The sequence below is a fragment of the Macrotis lagotis genome, chromosome 3, assembly GCF_037893015.1.
Source record: "Macrotis lagotis isolate mMagLag1 chromosome 3, bilby.v1.9.chrom.fasta, whole genome shotgun sequence".
Lineage (NCBI taxonomy): Eukaryota > Metazoa > Chordata > Mammalia > Peramelemorphia > Peramelidae > Macrotis > Macrotis lagotis.
In genome coordinates, this window is record NC_133660.1 from 202,740,137 (window position 1) to 202,767,277 (window position 27,141).

General features: G+C 38.2%; 1 protein-coding gene and 1 pseudogene across 1 annotated transcript; one reads left to right on the plus strand and one right to left on the minus strand.

Moving 5' to 3' along the window:
• Window positions 1-3,163: 3,163 nt before the first annotated feature.
• On the minus strand, window positions 3,164-27,141 carry CLRN2 (clarin 2). Its single transcript, XM_074229733.1, has 3 exons — window positions 26,881-27,141; window positions 10,932-11,111; window positions 3,164-7,355 (listed from the first exon to the last, which is right to left on the minus strand). Exons 1-3 carry the CDS (start codon window positions 27,131-27,133, stop codon window positions 7,090-7,092), a joined length of 699 nt encoding a protein of 232 aa, XP_074085834.1. The 5' UTR covers window positions 27,134-27,141; the 3' UTR covers window positions 3,164-7,089.
• LOC141517155 (serine/threonine-protein kinase Kist pseudogene) lies at window positions 19,976-20,930 on the plus strand (annotated as a pseudogene).

Consider the following 27,141-nt stretch of genomic DNA (forward strand, 5'->3'; position numbering starts at 1 on the left):
CTCACACACTCTCTCTCACACACTCTCTCTCACACACTCTCTCTCACACACTCTCTCTCACACACTCTCTCTCACACACACACTCTCACACACACACACACTCTCACACACTCTCTCTCACACACTCTCTCTCACACACACACACACTCTCTCCCTCCCTCTCTCTGTAACTTGAATTCTGAGTCTCTTTACCTTGGATTATCTCTAAAAAGCTGGCATTGCCTTGGAAATCTCTTGTTTTCTCCCAGAAGACTAGACTCTGGATCGTTCTATCTAGGGAATTCAGCATTCTGTTCTCTACAAAGATAGTGTCCTAGAATTTCCTCTCAGGTCACAAGCACATGTCTTCTCAGGTCATGTGTATCTGCTACAAAGCACCATGGATGAAGAGATAGGAGATGAGGAGAGAGAAATCCATGTTACCTCTGCTTGTTGGGTTCTCTGAGACACACAGGGGAGGAGGTGAATAGCAAGTCCTCAAGAGTTCTTTCCTTCAGATATCTTTCAGAGTGAGATCAGCTTGCTTTTTAAAGGTCACTAGAATCATAGTTGATTCTTAATCAACCTCTAGAAGTTCCCTGGATTCCATCTGTTGCCTTCATCTAATGACCAAAGCCATATTATGGTATCAGGTCGTCTAGGAAACTCATTCTTATTCTATTAGCTGGTTACTGAGATAAAACATTCATACTCTGTTAGACAATTTTCTTCTCCTTTCTTATATCTAGAGGATTCACACTAGGTCTGTAACTGCTTCCTGAGGCCTTTTAAATAAACCCAGAAAATCAAAAGCAGCTGAACAATTCTATAGGCTAGGATGCACAGCTGCTTCTCATTTGTTTAACTTTAAAATAAGCAATTTAGAAAGCTGAGGTTGTAGGAATAAGAATGGGACAGGGGCGGCTAGGTGGCGTAGTGGATAAAGCACAGGCCTTGGAGTCAGGAGTACCTGGGTTCAAATCCGGCCTCAGACACTTAATAATTACCTAGCTGTGTGGCCTTGGGCAAGCCACTTAACCCCATTTGCCTTGTAAAAATCTAAAAAAAATGGGACAGCTAGGTGGTGCATGTAAAGTCCTAGACCTGGAGTCAGAAAGATCTGACCTCAAACACTTAACTAGCTGTGTGGCCCTGAGCAAGTTACTTAACCATGTTTTCCTCAGTTTCTGCATCTGCAAAATGACCTGGAGAAGGAAATGGTAATCCACTTCTGTATCTTTGTCAATAAAATCCAAGTTGGGTCACAGGAATTATACAAGATTTTACAGTTTGTTTTTATAACAAAAATATGAAATTTTGTGTATATATATACACATATATATATATACATATATATCCTTTCCTCTTTGAAGGGGTCTTTGCCTCTTTCAGTTCTAAATCTGATTCTATGAAACTGATCATAGGATCTTGTAGTGATATCCCTTGGTCAAGGGGTATGCACAGAAATTATGGGGTTTTTAAGTATGAACTGAGAATTTTTAAGTTAGGTTTTAAGCATAATGGGGACATGGTTCTTACTTGAAGCAGCTGTTTGAATTGTCCCTTCCCCTTTCCTCTTTTTAACTTTGCTTGATATGGACCCATTCACTGGAGGGGAGGGTGGCAAAAGTTAGGAGGAATAATGGAAAGGTATATAACTATCTTTCCTGGTCTTAGAGTCAGTAGAGATTACAGTATTACTGTATTGTCTTGAACATGCTGCCTGTAATCATGAGTAGAGAAGTGTTCAACAAAATTCAGCTGTCATTTAGCTAATACGAGGGATGTTGTTGTTCAGTCATTTTTTTTAGTTATGTCTGAGTCCTAGTGAACCCATTTGGGGTTTTATATTAACAAAATGCTGAAGTGGTGTGCTGTTTCCTTTTCTAGATCATTTGAAAGATGAGGAAACTGAGGCAAACAGCTTGAAATGATTTGCCCATGGTTGCATAGCAAATAAGTATCTGAGGCTGGATTTGAATTGAAATCTTCCTGACTTCAGGCCCAGCACTTTAAACACTGTTCCATTTAGTTACCTCAGTATCTTTTTAAGCACCTGTTTTATATAAGGCATCTTCTTAAGCCCTGATTTTATTTTTTAAAAAAAGCAAAAGATTAATGAATAAACCAGTGCCTGCTCTCAAGGTGTTTGCAGTCTAATGTTCATACCCACTCTTCAAATGGCATTATATTTTAAAATATATCTTTAATGTCGATGAAATATTCTTTACTCTTTGGAAGTATTTGAGGATGCTTGTTTTAATTTGCATGTATGTAACAGGGAATTGGCCAGTAGGATATTTGATCCAGTGGCACTCCTCTCCTTGCCACTTTTTTTCATGACATGTCGTCCCTAAAATCTAGGCATTTTCACTGGTTGTGAAAAGTCCCATGCCTTGGACTCTCTCCCTCCTTATTTTTGCCTTCTGACTTCATTGAAGTTTCAACTAATCTTCCCCTTCTTCCCTAAGTCTAGCCCAAAGTTTTGCATATAGTAGATCCTTAATAAAAGCATATTTAGAGTAAATTGCATTAAATTCCAAGTTCACAATCATAGAGGATGACCAGAGAAATAACAGATATGAACTTTTGCATCATTAATCCATTTGAGTTTTAAATGTATTTTGTTTAATAATCAAAAATAAATCAGTTTGAAATGTTAGAAATATCTATTGCTTCTTTAGTTTTGTTACACTATCCAGTTTTTATTCCTTTTTAAGTTTCTTATCTTCATTTTCTTTGAGATCATCAAATCATGCAGAATTACACATGAAGGATTTTTTCCCCAGGAAGTTTTATTGGATCATTTTATTGTCATGTTTTTAATCGAGAGTTGTAAATTGCAGGTGTCTTATATTAGTGAAGGGACTCCACATCAGGAGTCCAATATCCCACATCAATAAAATCATAGGTCTAGATCCCATATCTCAATCAAATAAACATTTTTAATTTCTTAAAACTTTCTTATTTTCTTTTATTGTTTTGAAAAAGACACAAAGAATTAGGGAACCCATTTTCATAAATTTTGATTTGTTTATAATATGTAACATCCCAAATTTTCTAGTTTGACCCCAGAAGGCTGATTGCTACCAATAAAAATATATATAGATAATTAATCTTCCATTTAATACACACATTTTCTTTTTTCTTTTTTAAAGAAAGATTTTATTTATTTTGAGTTTTACAATTTTTCCCCTATTCTTGCTTCCCTCCCCCAACCCCCCACAGAAGGCAGTCTGTTACTCTTTACATTGTTTCCATGGTATACATTGATCTCAGTTGAATGTGATGAGAGAGACATTATATCCTTAAAGAAGAAAAATAAAGTATAAGAGATAGCAAAATTGCATAATAAGATAATGGGTTTTTTTTTCTAAGTTGAAGGTAATAGTCTTTGGTCTTTGTTCAAAGTCCACAATTCTTTCTCTGGATATAGATGGTATTCTACATCACAGATAACCCCAAATTGTCCCTGATTGTTGCACTGATGGAATGAGCAAGTCCATTAAGGTTGGTCATCACCCCCATATTGCTGTTAGGGTGTACAATGTTTTTCTGGTTCTGCTCATCTCGCTCAACATCAGTTCAAGCAAATCTTTCCAGGCTTCCCTGAATTCCCATCCCTCCTGGTTTCTAATGGAACGATAGTTAATACACACATTTTCATGAGCTAAAATAATTTCTTATTTTCACTAACAACTTAAACAATTAGTTCCACTAATATTATATTTAAAAAAATTAATATGCTAAATCTCATTAGCTTTGGTATAATTCAGTACAGTTAATATTGGCAATATCAACTTATTTGCATATTAATAACCTTAAATAAATATTAAATTTATCATAACTTCACATTAATCAGCAAAATAGGAATATGATTAGTATTTTCTTATGTAAATTCTTTCATATGAAAATAATAAAATATTAAAGACATTAATTTGTCCATTTCTAAATATTCTTTAATCAAAGATTTGTTCATATGAGAGCCAACATATTCTAAATCAGGGCTGTCCAAATTTACTTTTACAAGTTTTTATTGAAACAATAGACAATATATTTTGATTTGCCATTTTAGTGTGAGCTCTGTGGTAGGTTGACTTTACTAAAGCATTTAATAAAACCACAGAAGGGGTGAATAAAATCGCATTGCAGGTCTAATTTTGGACAGCCCTAATCTAGATCATCTACTCTGGTTACATATGGCTCTATTTTAAGAGGTGAACTGTCACTGAATATCTGGAGATCATATATTTTAAGATGTGAACCATCACTGATATCTAGAGAAATATCTTATACTCAATTATTTTTTTTTCCAACCTCAGGGATGGTCTTTTTTGTTTGTTTTTTTTTCTTTCTTTCTTTATTTTTATTAAAGATATTATTTGAGTTTTACAATTTCCCCCCAATCTTGCTTCCCTCTCCCACCCCCACCCCACAGATAGCACTCTGTCAGTCTTTACTTTGTTTCCATGTTTTACCTTGATCCAATTTGGGTGTGATGAGAGAGAAATCATATCCTTAAAGAGAACAGAATTCTCAGAGGTAACAAGATCAGACAATAAGATATCTTTTTTTTTTTTCCAAATTAAAGGGAATAGTCCTTGTACTTTGTTCAAACTCCACAGCTCCTTATCTGGATACAGATGGCACTCTCCTTTGCAGACAGCCCAAAATTGTTCCCGATTGTTGCACTGATGGAATGAGCAAGTCCTTCAAGGTTGAACAAGGGATGGTCTTTTTTAAAAAACTTCTTTTCAAATTATAACTGGAAGGAACCTTAGAGATCATCTAATACAACTCCCACAATTTTTTTGCAGGTGAATAAAAGACCTGAACAAGATCCCACAGGTAGTAAAAAACCAAGACAAGTTTCAACTTCAGGTGTACTGACCAGTCCTATTCACTCTCCCATAAATCTACCAGCTCCCATGGTACAACTAATATCTAGGTAGAAAAATCTCTAGGTAAACAAGCTAGCAGTGTCATAGATAAGTTCTAGAGTCCCTCATCTGCAAAATGTGTATAATACTTGCACAGACTATCCCACAGGAATATTGTGAGAAGGTCTTTGTCAGCACTGAATAGCCACATAAATGTAAAGATGTTCTATACATGGGGGGATGCAAATTAATTTTTACATTGGTCTAAGCAAAATGGAGTTGAAAAGGCTTTTTAAAAAGTGTTTTGAGAGTTTATTGTTCTGAATGATCCATGATGATGTTCTTACATTATCAGACAGCTTAAAATTAATCATAGAAGGTATAAGAGCTGGGCAAGTCACAAATACAGCATGTGATTCATCAGTTGTTATCTCTGAGTTGGATTCACAGCCACGTTCTAAGCACTGAAGTTATACTTGCTGTGGGACTTGTATGGGGAGGGGGAAATAGCAATAGCTTGGTTTGAACTTCCTTGATGTCACAAAGATCTTTTATTTATAATGTCTCATTTGACCATCACAAAAAAACCTAGACAGCATATTCCTATTCCCTTTTACAGATAAAAAACTGAGGGTCAGAAAAATTGAGTGGTCATATAGCCAATTAGTGATAGTCAGATTTTGAACTCAGGACTTGTGACTCTGAATCCAGGGATCTCTCCCCTGATAGCCCAACTCAGTAGAGCAGAGGAAATCTGGTGCAGTTCTATTGAGCATTAAGCCCAAACCATCATTTTTCAAGGGAGATGGAGCTTCAGAAGGAGAGTAGTGTTGTAGATAAGTGCCAAAATCTAATCATCATCATCATTATCACTCTAAAATCAAAGGTTGATTTTCTTAATTATTCTGAGGAATGGAATATGTCCTACTTTAGACTTTGAAAGGAAGAACCAATCTTCCTTAATATAGGAAAGAGTAGTGTTCTACTTTAGACTTGGAAAGGAGCACATGTCCAGCCTTCCTGCTACTTAAACTCATTAAAGAAAAATACCTCCCTCAGACAAGATAGCTATGTAGAAGAATGATTCTTTTTGATATTAAATAATAGAATGGTCGTCTGGGAAGTTTAAGGATTTTTTCTATTCTTGTTATGTATCTCTATTTATATCTATGAATCTATTCTGTTCCCCTCCCCTTACTGCTGAATAAATTTTCTGATCTCCCTCAGCTTGGAGTGGTCATTACCAAAATGGCCTCCACCTAGAGCTTAATGGTAAATCCCAGAGAATAAAACTTCATGTCTAATCTATATTTTCTGTCATTTTATTTTAATCCTATATTGTTAAGGTTTTCAGACATAGCATCAATAATAGGGTTAACAAATGACCTTGGGGTCAAGAAGACCTGAGTTCAAGTCCTGCCCTGGATACATAGTAGTTGTGTGACTCTAGACAAACCACTGGACTGCTCAGTGCCCCCCCTGACTTAGGTATAAATTACAGATGAGTTGCTAGTCTGCATCCCGGGCAGTGAATTTCCTCCTAGGGTGTTTCCCACCTTGTTGAAATGGAACTGATATAATTGTTTATGGTTTGGGGAGGGCAGTGTTATATTTTGCTTGGCAAGAAGACAGAAGTGGAAAATGATTCTTGAGATCTGATTTGATTAACACAGGTGTGCACAATTTAGGAAAACTTTCCCATAAACATCTGTGCCTACCTGGCAGATCTTAAGAGGATGCTTCACTTTATAAACTACTCTATAATTCCTGTGGCAAATAATTCCATTTACAAGACTATTCAGGCAACAAGGATGAATCTATTTCATTCAATACAGATTTGTTAACCAATGGAATGTTAGCATCTCCACCACCATGTACTTTTCTGTTTTCCTTAAAAGAATAAGTATAAATCAGTCAGAATATATCTTGACTTTCCTGGGTTCATAAATTTCCAAGACGAACGTCTCTAGAGAAAATGCCATTATTTTATATCTTTGATTACATCATTAATTCCTTTTCAGACAATGAGGTTTGTGCAGTGTATAATTTACAATCCTTGCTTATAATTACTGACAGTTTTCATTGACTTTTATAAAATCACTACCAATTAATTAGTGACCAAAGCATTAATGAAAAAAGATCTTCACCCAAATTAAAAGCATGAGAACCCCACCAAAATTATGCCTCAATTCATTGCACAGAACTATTTTTTTAGGAAAAGGAGAGGCATTTAATATAAGATATCCTCTGCTGTCACAGTTGTTTCTTCTATTTTTGTCTTTATCTCAGGAAGGGGAATCTGACTTATGGCTATCACCAGCAAATTTGCTGCATGAGCAGTAGCACTTGCCACACAGATCCAGAAAGACTCTTCATATTGTTCCTCCACGACGACAAACTGAAAGATTTTTTCCTGAAAATTGGCAATTCTGTCTGTGAGGTTATGAAATTTCACAGCTGCCATGAAGCTTCCAATGGCCAAAGTGACAACACTGCCTAGAACCAAAGAGATTCCAATTTATGTTGGGAATTTCATGGGACCTAATTTAAGTTGTAGCATCTAGATAAGGATTGAACCAAACTTTATATAGCCTGAATCAAACCTTTGAAAACCCCATATTAAATACATTTTCTATGAGAAAGTCATAGAGCAAAACCACACTGATTCAGACTAAGTCCAATTTACTTATTCTGATTCAGAGTTAGTCCAATTTGAATTACAGAATTTTTTTTAAAAGAAATGCAATCTTATTATTTTGATATACCTACAGCAATAAGAACAAGTTTAACAAAGCATTATTAAGTCATATTGAATCTACTCTAATAAACAGATGAGAATCAGTTATAAGTAACTAATCATTAGTTGTTTGAAATGGTTGCTAGAAAAGTATCTGGAAATAATTCATTTTTGTCAATAGATTAACCTCTCTGCATTTTTTCTTTTCTTTTTTCATGATTTTTTTTTTAAGTTTTTGCAAGGCAATGGGGTTAAGTGGCTTGCCCAAGGCCACACGGCTAGGTAATTATTAAGTGTCTGAGGCCGGATTTGAACTCAGGTACTCCTGACTCCAGGGCCAGTGCTCTATCTACTGCCACCACCTAGCCACCCCATAATTTTTTTTTTATTTTAAACTTAAATATAAAAATAAGAAAAGAAAAACCCCCATCACCAGGTACATAGCAGATCATGAAAGGATTCAATATAAAATAATAAATTTCCATTTCAAGGAAGTCTAAATAATACATTGTTTTTCAAAGTCTCACAGCTTTTTTTGCTTCCTTGTTGATTTTCTTTTGTTCTCTGCTATAAACTTGTTACTTTATAGTTTTCCCCTCTATCCTGCCCCCTGCATTTTTAATTACATCATTAATTGGATTTTCAACCTAGTCCCTTCTGATGTATCCCAGATTCTAAACTCATAGGATCCAATTCAATTCAGTAATTAATTATCAAGCTTTGTTTGTGAACAAGGCACTGTACAGTAGGAGATAAAAATATCAAATTGAATCAGACACTGCTTGCCCACCAAAGAACATAAATCACAGGATAAAGTTATTCCCAGACCCAGAGTTCCAGGAACTTAAAATTTGATGGGAAGACAAGTAATACTATAATGCCAAATTTTGCTGGCAATTTATATTTAGTAACTTGTAAGAATAAGTGAGCTGGAAATTTCCTCTCCCTCTTATGTGCCACTAGAGGGAACTTTAATTTCTATATGCTTGTTCATAGGGTTTATAGACTGAGACCTGAAAAGTTATACAAAGGCTCACTTTCTTATTTTACAGATAAGAAGCCTGTGATGCAAGTTAAGTGACTGTGGCAGACCCATGTCCTCCGAGTTCAAATTCAACATTCTTCCTATGGTACTCATATTAAAACTTAAACATATTAAAGCTTAACTGAATAAAGAAACTACAGATACCTAAATACCTGAGCAAGTCCTCATGGGCCTCATGGAAGAGAGTTTGGGTTCAAAGACTCCTATACTGTGACTCCTATTTTATTTCTGGATGTCTTTTCAGCCTGCATTTCCACTTAATTGGCACATGCTTATCACCTCCTTATTTAGCCTTGAATATCTTTTTCCATAGATAAAGGGTAAGGAGAGGAGATAAGACTAGCAAATAAGAACAAAGAGAAAGGAAAGAAGAGAGACCCAAGTACCTCCCTTCCTCTGGCTACCTCAGGATTATAGTTTTGACCTAGGGATCTTATCACAGGATGGAGAGTTGGAAGAGATCTTAGAGATTGTATCCCATCAGTCTTCAGATAGGAAAGTATAAGAATGGGGGGGGGGTGTTACAAAGCCTGGGCACAAACCACTGGCCTCTAATAGCAAATCCCTTCCTCTTTCCATTCCATCCTGCAGTCTCTGTCCATTCTGCTTTTTTCTTAGTTTTTTTTTTCCTGCAAGGTAAATGGGGTTAAGTGGTTTGCCCAAGGCCACACAGCTAGGTAATTATTAAGTGTTTGAGATCGGATTTGAACCCAGGTGCTCCTGACTTCAGGGTCGGTGCTTTATCCACTGCACCACCTAGCCACCCCCCATTCTACTTTTCACCATTGACTTCAGGTACTCCCCTGATTTGCCCTCTCCTCTTCCCCCCCACCCACGGAAATGATTGGCAGGCATTGGAGTCTGGTTACAAGTTCAGGTTAAGGTGTTGGAAAGGATCCATTTAGGGGTCTATTGGAGAGAAGTCAGAGGATCTAGATATGCCTTACTCTATGGAATCTATCTTGTGGTATATTGTATGCTTACTGAAAACCCCTCCAAGTTTTTCAAGTTCAATGGTGATTATTTTGTCCATTTACAAACAGACTTGATCTTTGGTGGTCAGCACTCTTATCACAATCAATTAATTGATCAATTGTGGTAGGCCCTAGGGATGCAAGCACAAAGAATGAAACAATCCTTCCTGACAAGGAACTTACTTTCTAGTAAGGAAGACACCTGATCTGAACGTCATACACAGTTCCTTCATCAGTCCTCTAGTCTGTATCACCTCCCTGCTCTCCTCCTCTCCTATAACAATCCCTGGTTATAATTACAAACAGCTTCCAGTGACTTTTATAAAATCTATAAAATCACTGCCAATTAAATAGTGACCAAAGCATTAATGAAGAAAGGTCTTCATCCCAATTAGAAGCATTTCTTTTCTTCTCCTTAGCCCCAGCTCTTTCAGTATCATTTTCTCTTGGCTTCTCTTCCTCCCTATCCCTCTGTCTCACACCCTGAATCACTCACGTACCAAATATCAGTGTGTATATTTTATAAGTAGACAAAAATAGAAAGATTATTATAATTGCCTGAATAACTAACTACAAAAAATAGATTTCAATGGATAAATCTAGAGAAAATCAGAAATTGATCTTAAAGAAATGGGAAAACAATTTATATAGTAACCACAATATTGTAAAAAGTAACAACTTTTTTTGGGGGGGTTGTTTTTAGGTTTTTGGAAGGCAAATGGGGTTAAGTGGCTTGCCCAAGGCCACACAGCTAGGTAATTATTAAGTGTCTGAGGCTGGATTTGAACTCAGGTACTCCTGATTCCAAAGCCGGTACTCTATCTATTGCACCACCTAGCCACCCCAAGAGTAACAACTTTGAAAGACTTAGGAACACAATGCAATGATCAACCATGATTCTAGTGAATTTGTGATGAAACTTGTTGCCCACCTCCTGAGAGAGAAGAGCTGAACTCAGAGTGAAGACAGATCTAGACACACATATGTGTAAAAAATATGTATATATGTATATTTATATTTGTATATTTCATGACCATAGCAGGAATCTGTTATGTAATTATATATATATATATATATATGTATATATATACATATATATATATTTGAAAAAGGTTTTTTTTAATTTTTCTTGCTTCTTAGTGAAGGAAAAGGAAGGAGATAGAATGGAAAAAAAGGTATAATTTGAAAAAATGTAGAGAGAAATGAAGAAATAAAATAGCAAGGCATTTTAATACCTTCTTAAAATAAGTTTAACTGTATTTCCAGCACAATTTGACAATTATGTAGACCTGATGCAATTTAAGAAGGTGCCTTACCTGCAAGGACATTCCACAGACATATTCCTGCAGGACCATTTATTGCACGATATGGGACCTTTATCATGTTGAGGATCGCAAATCCCATACTGACCAGAGCCAAGGCCATGGCTACAAAAAGGAAGATTATAATCATGACGTGAAGGCCAGTGTTCAGCTGTTTCACCATGTGAGGAAAGACTGGAGAGAAAGAAACAATCATGTTGTATTTCATTAAAGGGTATAAAACTACTAACCTATTTGGTGTATAGTATTTTAGTTGTTTCTAGGTAAAGCTCATATGACTTTTATAATGAAAGCTCTAATGGATTAGGAAAGAGCAAAGCAATTAGGCACTTTTTCAGAGGAAAAAAAATATTTCTTTCCCCATTCTTAATTCATGGATTTAATGCTTGTTGGAAGACCAGAATCTTTAGACTCCGGTTTAGTCACTAATATTGTGTACAAGTAGATTTAAAAAAATAACCAAAGGATCACAGGTGGCAATCTAAATTGACTTGATCTTTTGACCCAGTGATCCTGAATACTGACTCACCACTTCTTTCTCCTTTCATACTGTTTTTCTTTTGCAAAGGAGGGTTGGCATAAGGGATAGGTTAGTACTCCTTATGGACACTGAGCAACCTGAAATATAGGTAGCATAGGATTTGAAAAAGGTCTCGGGACATCATCTAGGCCAAGTCCCTCATTTTGTAGATGAGGAAACAAATTCCTAGAGAAGTTACCTGACTGGTAAGGGATTGTTCAGGTAGAAAGGCCTTTTGGGATCTTTTGACTACCAACCCAATACATTTTCCACCACAGTATATTCCAATGTTATTCTGGCAGGGTATTAACAAATGATTCCTATGTGGTATATAACCCTGGTAAGGTATGAAGCCTCAATTAGGAAATTTTGTACCTGGGACCAGAGGTACACAAAGCACCACCAGAAGTGGTGAGGCATCTAGTAAGGTAGGGGGGAGAGGTTACACCAGTTGAGCCTTCAAAGCTTACTGGATAGTAACAAGCTGCCATTGCTCTGAAGAGGGAGAAAATTACTAAGGCTAATTGGCTCTGATCACTAGCCCCAGGTTTCTGCTTAGAGAAGTCTTGATCCTTACCTGGGCTGCGACAGACAGGGCTCCACTTTTGAGCCTAATATTAGGCAGTGGGATAACTACACATTACTCTCTCCCCATTGACTTCCCTCCCCTTTCACAAATAATCAGTATTGAACTGCCACAGAGATTGTTCTCCCTTTTCCACCACTCTGGCCCTATGAATACTTTGGTCAGTTTTGGAGGGAGGTGGTCAGGGTTCTGGGTCTATGGCAGGTCTATGGGAAGTAGATATGCTTGGTTGCAACTTCTCTAGATGCTGAAGGAAGAACAATTTCAGTCATAGGAGGACCAGATACGTAGCCATCTCCCCTAATATGGGGGATTCGGGGGGGGGGATATAGTTATCAGGATCCTTATAAATTTGGTGGACCTGATGTAAAGCCCTGGTTTGCCTACCTACAGAATTTTGAGCTCCAGGACCATATTTAATTTATTGTTCCTTTGCTCCCTCTTCCAGTTTTGATACTTATCTCAAACATATGACCCATAACTTGTTCTGTAGCAGGCCTTTAGATTTCATAAACGGTACCATTTCTTCTCATATAGATTAGAATAGTAATTGATACAGTCTAGCCAAACTGAATGCTTTCTCCTAAGGAAAGAAGACAGAAGACAGAAACAGCTAAAATGACTAATGAATCCACGAATATAGAGTCCTTGTCCCTAAAGGAATTCTGTGAACACTAGAGTTTATTCTAATTGGACCCAATTTATGATTTGTGTATTTAAGAGTACCTGGGGTCTGCTTAAGCCTAGATTAGTGCCTTTGTAATAAACTAAAATTTCCCTTTGTCTACTTCAATAGACAAAATACCCAAAGACCCTAATCTCCTGGGATTATGAATGTGTCTATAGTTCCGGACAGAACCACTTTCTTGGGTTTCTCCTAATAAGAACAAGTCTGGAATCCAACAGTGCAATGAAGAGAGAGCTCGGTATCCATTAACTGTGTACCATTAATGGTTTCTATGTCATTAACAATGCCTATAGTAAGATTTCAGGTGAATATGACCACATTATTGTTTCTTGAGATCCAGAAAACTAAAAATGTTACTACCTAGATGGAAAGTAATATTTTTAATTCACTCAAATTTTGTGGTAGTTTCAGTTTTTTCCTTCATATCTTTTAGAATTTTTTTTTGGCCTATATATTTTTAGGATACCCAAATAGTCATTATAGAAATGTGAATCTTTAGGAAACTAACAGAAAGCTAAAGTACTACATAGTGCCATTTATTTTTATTGTTATTATTATCTAGTTCTCATCTTTTTTTTTTTAAAAAGTATTTAAATTTTATTTTATCTCAATCTTTGCTTTATTTCTTCCTTTATAAAGTTTCATATAATTCACAGTTTTGTACCAAAATGAAAGGGGGCCCAGGTTTATTTGCTTTTAAAATGTTTCAGAACTGTCTCACCTATTTTCATTCTACTAAATACACATCACTGGGTTAAAAACTGTTCTAAAAACCAAGAATGATGAAATAGCTCTAGTGTGTATGCATAGCTAAGAACATTATTTAGATTATTACCTACATGGTGCAATCTATAGGGCATCCCAAAAAACTTAGTGCAGTTCAAAACCTTAGCTAAGACTTTTGGGACACCTGGTATATCTCAGAAAATTTTAAATGTTTGATGATTAGATGAAAAATCATGTGATACATAGACCTAATAAATAGGGTAAGCTTGTTAAAATCATTGATCTGTTTTTGATAAGGGCTATCTTGGGCACATTTGTACATGAAACTCAGTCAAGACCCAATCACTACACCAAGGATAGCTTCTATTTAATCTTTGCTAAACCAGCATCACTGGTCAGAAGGCATGCAGGAGGTAAAGACCTTGTCATAGCTTAAAAGGGCAATTGTACAAATAAATTCACACTGTTCTAATCCTGTGGGACAGGAGGAGGAAGCAAGTAAGATAATTTGCTTCTTTTTTGGTCCCTGAGGAAAAGAAGTGAGGTTCTCTTTTTTTTTTTTTTGAGGAGGTTCAGGTAGAAACTATCCTGGGAAAAGCTACTATCCTACTTAATAATCCTTTATATTCAAAGTTCTTTAGACTGTTGCACAGGTGGGCAAAATTATTAGTAAATTCTTTTTTATTATTACCTTCTACTTCAGTTAAATAGCAGACTTTGATACCTGAGATAACAGACCACTGTACTGAAACCAAATTGCTCTTAGCTTGTCATTGGTCACTCCTTGTTAAAACCAGTGGTCCCTTCTTTGAATTTATCCTTCTATCTCAGCTCCTTTTTTCCATTCCTGCCTTCCATGACACTATGCAATCTTGAATCTGTTGTTATCTCTCTAATGATGCTCTTCCCGTTTTCTTTTTGGGCTATTTTTTTCTCTTGTGGACTAAATGTGAAGGGGCTCCAAGGTTTACTCCTAAATCCTTTTGCTCTTCTCACTCTACATCCTTCCTTAAGGGAGTCCATCAGTTTGTGTTTACAATCAATCTCTATGCAGATGACTCTTAAATGTACAAATTAAGTACTGACCTCGTTTTATTTTGAGTCCTTTATTTCCAGTTGTCTTTAGATCTCCTCTTACATGGAGATTTACTTACAATTTCAGATGACACCTGAAATTTAACACTGGAAAATGTCTTCTTTCTTTTCAGTCACTCTTTTCCAGTTTTCACCCCGCCTCCCCCAGCAACTAGTCTTCAATTTGGGAGCCATTGCCTCTCCTCTTTTGCCCTCTTTTCTTTGTAACATCTGTTAGAGTTTATTCTTACTGTTCATATTCTCAATTGCTGGTCCTCATTCAGTTCAATTTAATTCAACAAACATTTGGTGCTACTGGACCTGCCTCAGCTATTTGGTGGGTCATTCTACTTCCATAATATAAAATCAGAGAATTTGAAGCTTGAAGAAACTTTGGAGATTATTTGTTCCAATTCACTTATTTTACAGTTGAGGAAACTGAGGCTCATAAATAGATACATGATTAAAACCCATATTACTGAGTTCCAAAACTCATATTCTTTACAGCACATTGAACTGAATTGTAATTTTCTCCATCGAAAACCAATTTCTAGGATAATCTTCATCAAATAATTTTTGTTCATATTGCTTCCTTGCTCAATGACCTAAAGCCTCATTAACTATTTTATTCACCTCTCTCTCTCTCTCTCTCTCTCTCTGTCTATCCATCTAAATTTTCAGTTCCAAATTGTCTCCCTCCCTTCACTTTTTCCTCTCCCATTGAGTTGGTAATACTATATCCATTTTGGATATGATTGACTATTTTATTCAAATGAAACAACTCCTTTTGGTCTTTAATTATTTTCACTAATTTATCTGGCTGGTCTCATTTTATTCTGTTTCATAAGATTTAGAAGTGAAAGGGTTTTAGAAATCATCTAGACCCATATTTAAATTTAAAAAATTAGGAAACAGAGTCTAAAAGAATGGCAGAGACTTGCCCAAGGTCAAATAGGTAATAAAGTACAGAGCTGGATTATAAACTTAAGTTCTCTGACTCCAAATTGCCCACATGTAATGTTTGCATTATACCCCACTGACTCCCTGACTGAGGTATTACAATTTGAGATTGATGGCAAAAGGCTAATAGGTGTTGATGGGGAGATGAAGGCTCATCCAGGAAAAATCAAGACTTGCTTATTACAGAAGGGGGGGGTAGGCACTAGAATTGTGGCACAGTTAAAAAAAAACCTGGTCTCAAATCCCGGCTCTGCTGCTTATGGCATGTGTGAGTTTGGGCTTCATTTCCCTGTACCTCAATTTCCTGATCTGTAAAATAGGAGATTGGATTAAATGATCCTATGAGTGAGTGTCTGTGTGGAGTTTTTCAAGGAGGACATTGTGTTAGGGAGGGTGTGAGAGGGAATGGGGAGGAGGAGGGAGGAGAGGGGAGAGGAAGAAGAGGAGGGAAGAAAGGGGGGGAGGAAGAGAAGGGAGGAAAGGGAGAAAAGGGAGAGGAAAAGGGGATAAGGAGGAAGGAAAGGAAGCATCTAAAAGCTGAAAATTGTCAAATTGAATGTGCTAGTAGATTCTACCTGGAATCTCATATCCAGAGATATCACTAGAAAGATTCTGGAAGAAACAGAGAACCCTCCAATCCAATGCAACAAGTATTTGTTAAGCTCCAACTATGTGCAACTAGGCTAGACCAAAAAAAAAAGGCCATGCTCTAAAAAAGCTTGCATTCTTCTGGTATGGTACAAAGAATAACACATACGCATATACAGAACGACTTGTTGAGAGGGATTCCCTTAACAACTAAGAGAATCAAAAATACTTGCCTAAGTGAGGAAGTGAACTACAGGAAGCTAGGGATTAAATGGAGGTAAAGGAGGAGTACTTTCCAGGTTAGAAGGGCAGCTTGTCCAGACACAAGGAAATGGTGTGATAAATTTGAGGAATGACAGGTGCAGATGGACTGAAACAGAGGATTTAAAGGGGAATAATGCATAATAAACCTGGGAAAGGAAGTTGGAACCAGATTTTAAAGGGCTGGAAATGTCATGCTTGTATGTTATACTAGAGGCAATACAGAGCCACTGATGTCTGGAGCAGAGGAATAACACCTGGTCAGACTTGGCTTTGGCAGCAAAGCAGAGTCTGGACTAGAGCACAATAAGGAGGTCTAGCTCACAGTTATATAGCACTTTAAGAATTATGAAGTGCTATTTATAACATCCTTTGATCCTCATAACCTTATAAGGTAGGCACTATTATTGTCTTCGTTTTACAGATGAGAAAACTGAGGCTGAGAGCAGTTAAGTGATAATAGTCCAGGTGAAAGGTATTGAAGGCCTGCCCAAGTGGGGAGGTTGTGTAAGTGAAGGGTAAAATCTTAGGAACATCTGGAGGTAGACTGGACAAGGTTTGGCAATCTGACAACATGGTCCTGAAGGGAAGAGGAAAAGAGAAGGATCTAGGATGATTCTGAGTTTGTCACTGCTTTATTAGAAGGATAGCTTGGTTCCCTCAACAGAAGTGGAAAAGTTAAGATAAAAGGTGGAAATGGAAGATGGCTGTTTCTATATTGATTTTGGGTTTGAGAAGCCAACAAAGAAGCCTGACCAACGAGTCCTTGGTGGTGCAAGACAGAACTCCAGGGGAAAGTCTAGAGTTGGATTTTTAGATCTTGGAGTCATCTTCATAGAGATAATAATTAAATCCAAGGAAACTTCCTCCTCCTCTATCTCCTCCCAAACTAAGCTATGCCGAACAAGACAATCTATGACTGGGTATTAGATACCTATTAGTCACTAAAAGCTTATTCAAAGCTGAATTCCTCCTGATCTCCAGCTAGATAAGATCCTTTTATAGACAATCCTCATTTTAGGTGGGGTGGGTGAAATTATTATTTAAAATTGAAATGTTAATATTTGCTGATGTTGGGAAGGAATAAAGAACAAATGCCCAGCCAACTGTTCCCTAGTAATACGTAACTGCTAGTTACACATTATTTTAAAGAAATGATCTTAGGGTAAGTAAATAAATTGTACTAGAATTATCAAACCAATTCATCAAGAAGTATTTAGTGGGTGTTCACTTTGATACACCAAACATGGAACAATAAAGACAAAAATGAAATGATCCTTGGCCACCCTCCACTGGGGAAAGACAGCAGTCATTTAGATAAGTAAATACAAAATCTAAGCTTTAGAGGGTAGAACAGTTATGATTTGGGAACAGGAGATCAGGGAAATCTTGTAGGAGATAATACTTGAGCTGGTCTTTGAAGGGAGTCAGGAATTCCAAGAGGCAGAGTAAATGCCCTATCCTTGGCTGAGTTAGTCTGTGAATCCTTCTACCCAGCTGGCTGTCACTCTGCAATCCAAATGCAAGCCAGGAAAGGAAAGAAACTGCCTAGAGCTTCCAAATAGAATGGTATCTAAAACACCCTGAAGAGATGGGTATCTGCCTCTTTCTGAAGTTTCTCCCAAGGAGGAGATAATCAAATCACTCTTTTGAACTTCCCACTCAAGGCTGATTATTATGATTTACCAGGAGTACTTCTAGTTCATGGGGATGATTATTCTTTCTCACTGTTGGTCCTCAGGGAAAAAATATATAGTATATGCTTGCTTGTAGTGGGTGTTCCAAACTCTGGGATGGTGGACTGCTTTACTTTCTGTTATAGACTATAGAATAGTCGTCTTAGTCCTACAGTAGAAAAATGGAAGAACCAATTCCATGGATTTGGTGGAGCTTCCAAACACTTCCAGTTCCAACTCTCTTCTCTGTTGGATTCAAAATTGCAACTGATATTACTTCATTTTTAAATTCAGTAGAAAGTGAGGACTACCCTCAACAAGAGTTACCCAGCATGAGCTGTAATGGCTAGATCTGGAGTGTTGGAGGGTGAGATCATGGATTCATTTGAATTTTAGCTTATGCTAAGTCAGTGAAGGGTATACAGACATATATTTATTGTTGTTTAGTTATTTAGATTGTGTCCCACTCTTCATCACCCCATTTGGGTTTTTCTTGGTACCAATAACTGAAGTGTTTGCCATTTCCTTCTCCAAATACACACACACACACACACACACACGTGCACGTGCGCACACGCACGTGTGTGTGTGTGTGTGTGTGTGTGTGTGTATATGAATGAAGAATAGATTTTCCCCTCTCCTGACCCAATTGAGCTATCAATGTCCTCTGTACCACCACTGCTATCCCTGAAACTACACTCTTTATGTAGCATTTGATAGTTTTGGGAGGTAAGGAGAAGGAGAATAAGCATTTATAGGGTACCACATGCTGAGACAGTTTAAGTGACTTGATTAGGGGTCATACAGTTATTAAATGCCTGGGATTGAATTGAAACTCAGACTTTCCTGCCTTTAAGCCCCAGCGCTCTGGCGCTCTATCCACTGCACCACCTAAACAGGCCCTGGTTTAGGAAGTATCTTCCATTTGTACTGTTAATATCATGTATATACCTGTGGTTTTTGCAGATAGGGACTGTTTTTTTGCCTCTCTTTACAGCTCCAGTGATCAATATGGATAAATCAACACTGATAAAGGCTTATTGACCAACAGACTGATAACATTCATCTCATTTGAACTTCACAACTACCCATGAGGTAGTAGGTGAAAATATAATGATTACTGTTTTCCAGATAAGGAAATTGAGTGCTTGCCTAATAATCATAGAGATATAAAGGGCAGGACTGGAATTTCACCTCAGGTCCTCTGAATTCAAATTCTGATTTCAAATCCAGTTAGACTCCCTTCAAAGAATATATTGACTTTTTAAATCAGGTGCAATATTTTTTTAATTCAGATTTTTTCATGTTAAATATTTACAACTGAATTTTTGTCATTATGAAGCTATTTTGCCAGTTGGTGGAACTTAATTGGTAAAATCATATTTATTGATTTTACATATTGATTTCCTAAAATTAATGAGTTTTTATTAAAGAAGTTTTTTCTTAAATAAATTTCTATTTATAATGATTACTTTTTTCTTTTATGGCAGTAACTAAACTATTGGCATCCATTGGTATTCATTCTGTCTATGTTCAACATTTCAGTCTTGCTCCACATTTAATAAGTTCTTTCAGAAGAGTATTATACTATTAGAAATGAAAGATATGAAGATTGTAAGGAAGTATGGAAAGTCTCATGTGAAATCATGAAGAGGGAGAGTGGCAGAATCAAACCACTCTAGGATTACAGATTTAGAGTTGGAAGGGATCTCAAAAGTCATTTAGTTCAGCTTCCTTATTTTTCCTTTGGGAAAATTGAGGCTGAGTAAGGTTAAGTCACTTCCTAAAATCACAAATAGTGTCAAAGGTGAAGGTTGAACTTAGACCCTCTGACTCTAGATCCAATTTTCTTTCCATTCTATTGGACTCCCCTTTAAGCACACTGACTGTATTGGGGGATAGTAGATGTCCAGAAGCACTGGAGCAGTTAGTTACAGGGCCATCGAAACTTCATGACTGCATGGAGTATTTTCGATTCAATTTTCTCCAACTATGCCAGCATGCTGTCTACTTCTTGAACTTCTGGATGTCAGTGTTTTGGAACTACTTTTATATTCTAATCACCAAGGGTGTTTGTTCCATGTGGATGATCCAGCATTGTGCCAGAGATGTCTTAGAGGCCCTGGCTTTTCTTCATCATGAGGGCTATGTCCATACAGACCTAAAGCCATGTACCATACTATTATGAGTGCTTCTAACTCATTGAGTTTGGTCTTTGCTTCAAAGAAGGCAATCAGGATGTAAAGTATATCCAGACAGATAGGTATGGGCTCCAGAAGTAGAACTGCAGAACTGTTTGGCCCAGGCCAGGCTGCAGAGTGAAATGGAATGGACCTCAGAGGTTGATTTGTGGAAACTCAGAATCATCTTACTGGAAATGTTCTCAGGAGTGAAACTGAAACATAGGGTCAGATCTCAGAAATGGAAGGCAAACAGTTCAGCTATCATCAACCATGTATTTACCAGGAAAGGTGTGGTGACCTCTGCAATCCCAGCCCATCACCTCAGAGACCTTATCAAAAGTATGCTTCAGAAGAATTCCAGCTGATGTGGCGCTGGTGTAGTCTCTTCTTTAGCATTCTTTTTGCCCCTCATAGTGAACATTTGATAATGCTTCCTACTCCTGTGCTAAGACTGCTGAATGTGCTGGATGATGACTATCTTGAGAATGAAGAAGAATATGAAGATGTGGTGGAAGATGTAAGAAAGGAGTGTCAGAAGTTTGGGTCAGTGGTGTCACTGCTTGTTCCAAAGGAGAATCCTGGCAGAGGTTGGGTCTTTGTTGAATATGGCTCAAAAATTACTGACTGGAAGGATGTTTGATGGGAAGTTTGTTGTGGCCACATTCCACCCATTGAGTGCCTATAAGAGGATATCTGTACCAAACTTTGCTTTAATCACTGACCTGCTGTGACCCCTTATCTCCTCTTCCTCCATTTTCTAGATTATTGTGTTTTCTATCTGAATGCAGAAGAAGTTTACAATCCTAACAGGAGTAATTTGTATATTTATCCTCTTGGCTACTGCCTCTTCCAAACAATGATTGCAAACTCAGTCATATTTCATACCAGGTAGGACGTGACCTTCCTAAATATTGCTGTGTTCTACAGCATCCATGTGGCATTCCTTGTCTTGGCAGTAGGGCAGTGAATGTTTCACCAAAAATATTAGGGTGTTGTTACCAGTTAGAGATTCTTTTTGTCTTGTCAGGTAATTTTTCTTATAATAATATCTATAACTGGCATTGGGTGTTCTCAGTACTATGAAGTAATGAATGCTGAGGCAGCAATTTACAAGTTGGTTTTTAACATGAAGTTGTGATTTTTTTTTAGGTTTTTTTTTTTAACAAGGCAATGGGGTTAAGTGACTTGCCCAAGACCACACAGCTCGGTAATTATTAAGTGTCTGAGGCCGGATTTGAACTCAGGTACTCCTGACTTCAGGGCTGGTGCTCTATCCATTGTACCACCTAGCCACCCCAGAAATTTGTGATTTTTTTTAAAAGGAGTACTATGGTCCAGAATCTTCCTTTATAGAAACTCCAGTGAGGCTACCTAAATATTTTTATTTTAATTGAAGCCTTTAAATTGGAAAGTCAGTATTAATTTTGTACAATTTCTATGCATATGGATGTGTGTGTGTGTGTGTGTGTGTATGTATATGCATGTTTGTCTGCCAAAGTTGGATTGTATATCTTCTGTTGGTTAATAGTTTAGGCTTTTTATTTTCCCCTGTATGTCTCAGAGCTATAAGATATGAAAAGTAAATTCGGTAACATAGGTGCTCAATTGTAATTTCTATACATTTCAAAATAGACCATTCATTCTTGAACCATTTATAACAATCTTTGGGATTGGAAGAATAATGAGAAGGGAAAAGTAAAATCTAAACAGCATTTATTAAAATGTTCATTGAAATCCTCTTAAAAGTGAATCTAAGGAATTGAGGAAATGTATTTACTTTAGGAGTTGTGCTACACATACATTTTCATATTATTCAATCTGTTATAGGGCCTAGAAAAGTCCAACAGTAAGACTTCTTGAGCTATGCTTTTCTCTGCTATAAGAAAATTGAACTGCGATAAAAAAGGAAGGAATGAAATAAAATATATAAGAAGGGGATGAAAGGTCACGCAAAAGAAGTAGAAGGTCCAATTTTTCTTTTGTAATGTTCTCTTAATTCTTGATGGAAAATTAGTTAAAGGAGCTGAGTGAACTGGTTTGGAATTACAGGTGGTTTAGGAAACAATAGAGATGTGCTGTTAATGGAAAAGTGAAGAGTTGAGTCAGAGAAGAGTCACTGTTCTTGGTTCTAAGGGATTCAGAATCTGAGCTGCTAAATTAAATGTGATATGATGATTTCAATATTAATGAGTTCATTAGATGTATATTCCATTTATGCAGTTGTGGTCTTCATAGTGGTGCTTGAGACTATTTTTCCCTAATTTGTTTCCTTTAAAGGGTTCCATTGTACTAAAATTAGGAGGTGTGAATAACATTAAAAACATCTTTGTGGGTGGTTCCTATAGGTTACTCCCCCCCTTAGGTTTCTATTTTAATTTTGGTATCCTTTACTTGTATTTTAAAAACAGGCAGATGTTGCTTGTATAGATATAATCAATCATTCTGAAAGCCCTGTAACACATTTATCCATCCCTACCCTTTGGTCTAACTCTTTCACTGCCAATCTCTGACCAAATTAGGGAAGGAAGGAGGAGTATTTATGGAATGGAAAAGGGAGGGATGTGTGTGTGTGTGTGTGTATGTGCAAAATACTATTTTATACAAAAGAGGAGGAACAGAAAGCCTTAGATGGAAGGAATAATTTGATACCTGGGTGTATTGTTCTCTCTGAATCCTAAGGATCATAGGATTTCAAGTTGGAAGGGATCATGGAGCTCATTTAGTCCAATCCTCTTTTTTTACAAATGAGGAAATTGAGACTCAAAGAGGTTCAACAAATTTTCCAAGGTAACATGGGTTAAGTAAATGGTAGAGATAGGGTGGAGCCCTGCTCTCTAAACTCCAAATCTAATTCTTTTCACAACTGTTTCCTTCTTTGTGCCTCTGCTCCACTCTTACCTCCTGTTCACCTGTCACCAGGGCTGTTGTAAGGCTCAAACGAGAAAGCACTTTGCAAACCTTAAAAAGCATTATATAAATGTCCATTGCATCTAACCTGTTGATGGCTATATTTCCATTCTTTTTTTGCTCAAGTAATGTTTAGGCTAGAGAGATCCAATGATATGTTGGTAAATGCTTGATAACTAGACTCTCTGGGGGGAAAATGTTTGCACACACAATTTTAAGTTTGATTTACATTATTAATACTTTCTTAAGTCTAGACAATCATTGAAATGGAAAACTGAACCCTGATTTGGAGCAATGCTCACAATGAAAAAAATTCTTTTGTAAATCAAAAATTTTTTTGTGTTTGTTAAGTGCATAATAAAAAAAAAAAAAAAAACTGTGAGGATGCTGGCCAAGGGTATGCTGGAGTCACCTCTTACCAGCTTTCAAGAGACATTGTTAAATATGCCCCAGAGAGGGGCAGCTGGGTGAGCACCTGGAGACAGGATAGACCCAAGTTCAAATTCAACTTCAGATTCATGATACTTTATAGACACTTTCTAACTGGGTGACTCTGGGCTAGTCATTTAACCTCATTGCCTTAAAAAATTAAACAAAGAATTTGAGAATAATCATGTCTAAAGTTGAATTTGAACTCCAGGTTTATTCTGACTCCAGGTTTACTGGTACTCCACCTGGCTGCCCCATTCCAGGGCATATTTAACAATCTCTCTTGGAAGCTGGTAAGAGGCAGCTCCAGCACACCATGAACCTGTGTCCTCAATTTTTTTTTTATGAAATCAACAAATATAAAACATAATATTTCGATGTACAAAAATTAGGACTGCAGACAAAACTGAGTTTCTGTTGGATTTTAAAATGCAAATTAAATGTTTAACATGATAATGTTAGTTTCCCTCTACTAATTATTTCCTATTTATCCTGTATATAGCTTGCTTTGCATATATTTGCTTACATGCTGTCTTTCCCATTAAACTGTTGAGAGCAGGAATTTTTTTTCTTACCTCTTTTTATAAACTCAATGCTTAGCATAGTAGGCACATAGCAGACGCTTAAATTTAATTGATTGAAGATACTAAGAAAACTATCCTGCTTTTCTGGGGTCAATGGGTTCTAAATTTATAAAAAACAATTTAAAAAAGAGACTGGCATAAATCTGAAAGTCAGGGGACATGATATGGTCAATAAAGTAGGAATCACTGATCTGGCCCAAGAGGTTTATTATACCCAAATTACCCTGCTCCACTACCTGTCTTTGAATGAGTAGGTAAGTCTTAGGGAATTGTTATGGGTGTCCTACAAAGCTCTGTCCAAGGACCTCTTCTTCTCTCTACACTTTTAGTGACTTCATCAACTGTCATGGGTTCAATTATCTGCTTGCAGCAGACACTCCCAAGTCTATAATGTCTATATAAACCTGGTCTCTTTCTAGAGTTCTGCTTTCTATCTCTATCCAAAATGAATAGTCATCCCAGAGTCATCTTGAACCCAATATGTCCAAAACAATTCCTTGTCTTTTTCTCTTTAACTTCCCTATTTCTGGAGGGAAAGGGGGGTGGGGCAGTAGAATTCTTGAGTTATCCAGATTCATAACTTCAGAGTCATCCTTGATTCTTCTCTCTTCCACAATTATGGACTTCCCAAGCCAGTCTGGCTTATTTTACCTCTACTATATCTCTTGCATCCATCTATTCCTTTCCTTCACTTATATGACCACTACCATTACCACGACCTCTCATCTCTTGCCTAGATTATTATAATAACCTCTCTAAGCCATCCCTCAGCCCCTCTCCCTTCTCTAAATCATCCTCTACAAAGCTGCCAAAATGGTATTACTAAGGCCTGGGACTGACCCTATCATCCCACTAACCGTTTCTTTTTCCTCTATACTGCTACTGGAAGTTCCTTTGTTTGACATTTAAAGCCCCTCATTATAGATGATTCTTCACATACTCTACTGTCCAGTCAAACTGACCTTATGTGGCAGTCCATTTCCCTTTGTCCAGGCTGTGACCTGTGTTTGGAAGGCACTCCCCATGCACCTCTACTTCTTAGTCTGCCTAGCTTCTTTCAAAGCCCAGCTTCAATGTCACTTCCTACATGAAGCCCTTCCTGATCTTTCCACCTGTTGGTGTCTATTCAAATAAAATTCTCTTGTATTTACTTTGTATATATGCAATATCAACTTAAATTTATACAGATTATTTTCCTGAACCCTCATCTGCCAGTAGAATGTAAGCTTCTTGAGAATAAAGCTTCATTTTTTTTTAAACTTACAACACCACTGCTTAGCACAGTAAGTAATGGATGATGGCTGATTCATTATATTAGGTATAAAGATGTCACGTACATAGACTTATTAGAAGTGATGATATTAGCACCTGTTAAAGGTAGGATATGAATGTAGGTATTCCTGTCTCAAGGCCCAGCACTCTGGCATCCACCAAAGCCATGATGTCGCTTTTCGTTTCACAAATGAAGAAGATAAGGCCCAAAGAAGAGAACTATTCATATTTATACAAGGAATAAATTCTTGTTCTTTCTCTTTCATTCTTGAAGGAGATCATGACATCAGGGAGGTTTATGCCATGACAAGTACATGACTCTGATTTGAGTGAGGGAGGGCTGTACAAAGTCATGAACCTCACTTTCTCTTCTAGAGTCATCTATGTGGCCAGATCTGAATTGGAGAGATTGGAGATGGCCCTGGATGCAAAGCAAGCAGGGTTAAATGACTTGCCCAAGCTAGTAAGTGTCTAGACTGGATTTGAATTCAGATCTTTCTGACTCCAGGGCTGGTGCTCTATCTGCAGCACCATCTAGTATGAGGTCACTCATATAGGGGGTAAACAAAGGCAGGATTCAAGCTCAGCTCCTCTGCCCTCTTTCCATTTGTCTCTTGGTATGTGTGCATATGTGTGTGTGTATGACATGCCTTTTCATATATTTTCCTGACATTAAACATGACCACACATATCTCAACTTTAAAAATTCTCCGCCATCTCAGAGGGTGAGTCCTTGAATAACCACCACCCTTACTTATGTCTCATTATACTCTACACAATCTAACACCACAATCCTTGCCAGGTAGGTGGGGCAAATATCATTGATCCCCGTTTGATGGATGAGGAAACGGGGGTTCTGTCGTGGTACCTGAGTTGCGGAAGGCCTCACGGCTCTTCAGGGTCAGAGGAGTTCTGGTGAGGGATGATGAGGCCGGTCACAAGGACAACGACCCAGCTCTGTGCGAGTCTGGGGCCGGCTCGTGCTCCTGAAGAGGGCGATGGGATCTTCCCTGTCCGCTTGCCCCCTCCTCATCCCTCCCTGGCCCTCCGGCTTCCTGCACCCCATCCCTAGGGGAGCCTGTGCTGATCCCCCCCATCCCAGGGCTCGTCCTGCACGTGTCCTCGCGGGCAGCTCGTGTCTCTAAGTGCGTTTCTCAGGAGGCCCCGCCAGCCCGGGCGCTCCTTGGCCACCTCTCGCCCTTCTGGGGCCCCTCTCGCTCTCTAGCGCAGTGTCGGGAGACGGCTGGCACTTAATAAGTGCTTGTCTGGGTGCCCCCGGCTCAGTGGGTGGCCTCTCTGTCAGCATCTGGAAACTGCTGGCTTAAATGGCCCCGGAGTCGGGGCACCCGAGGTCCGACCCGGCCTGGGACGCTTCAGGATCGCCTGGCTGAGTGGCCCGGGGCGGGTCCCCGAACCCCACCGCCTCGCAGACACCTGCAGGACTAAACTGCAAACTGCACCCCAGGACGGCGGCTCGCGGGGTACTCACGGCTGAATCGCGAGTGCCGGCCCCCCAGCCCGCACTGCCGCACCTTGCAGCCCCGGAACAGCCCGTAGCGCAGCGCGCCCAGGAACTTGACGAGCTCGGGGTCGCTGGCGTTGACCAGGTCCACCCCGGTCTGGCACAGGATCCGGGCCCGCAGCCAGCGCGGGGCCGCCAGGCCGGCGCCCAGCAGCAGGCAGGAGGCGAGGCTCAGCAGCGAGGCCAGGCCCAGCCAGCCCCTCTTAAAGCAGCCGGGCATGCTCCGCA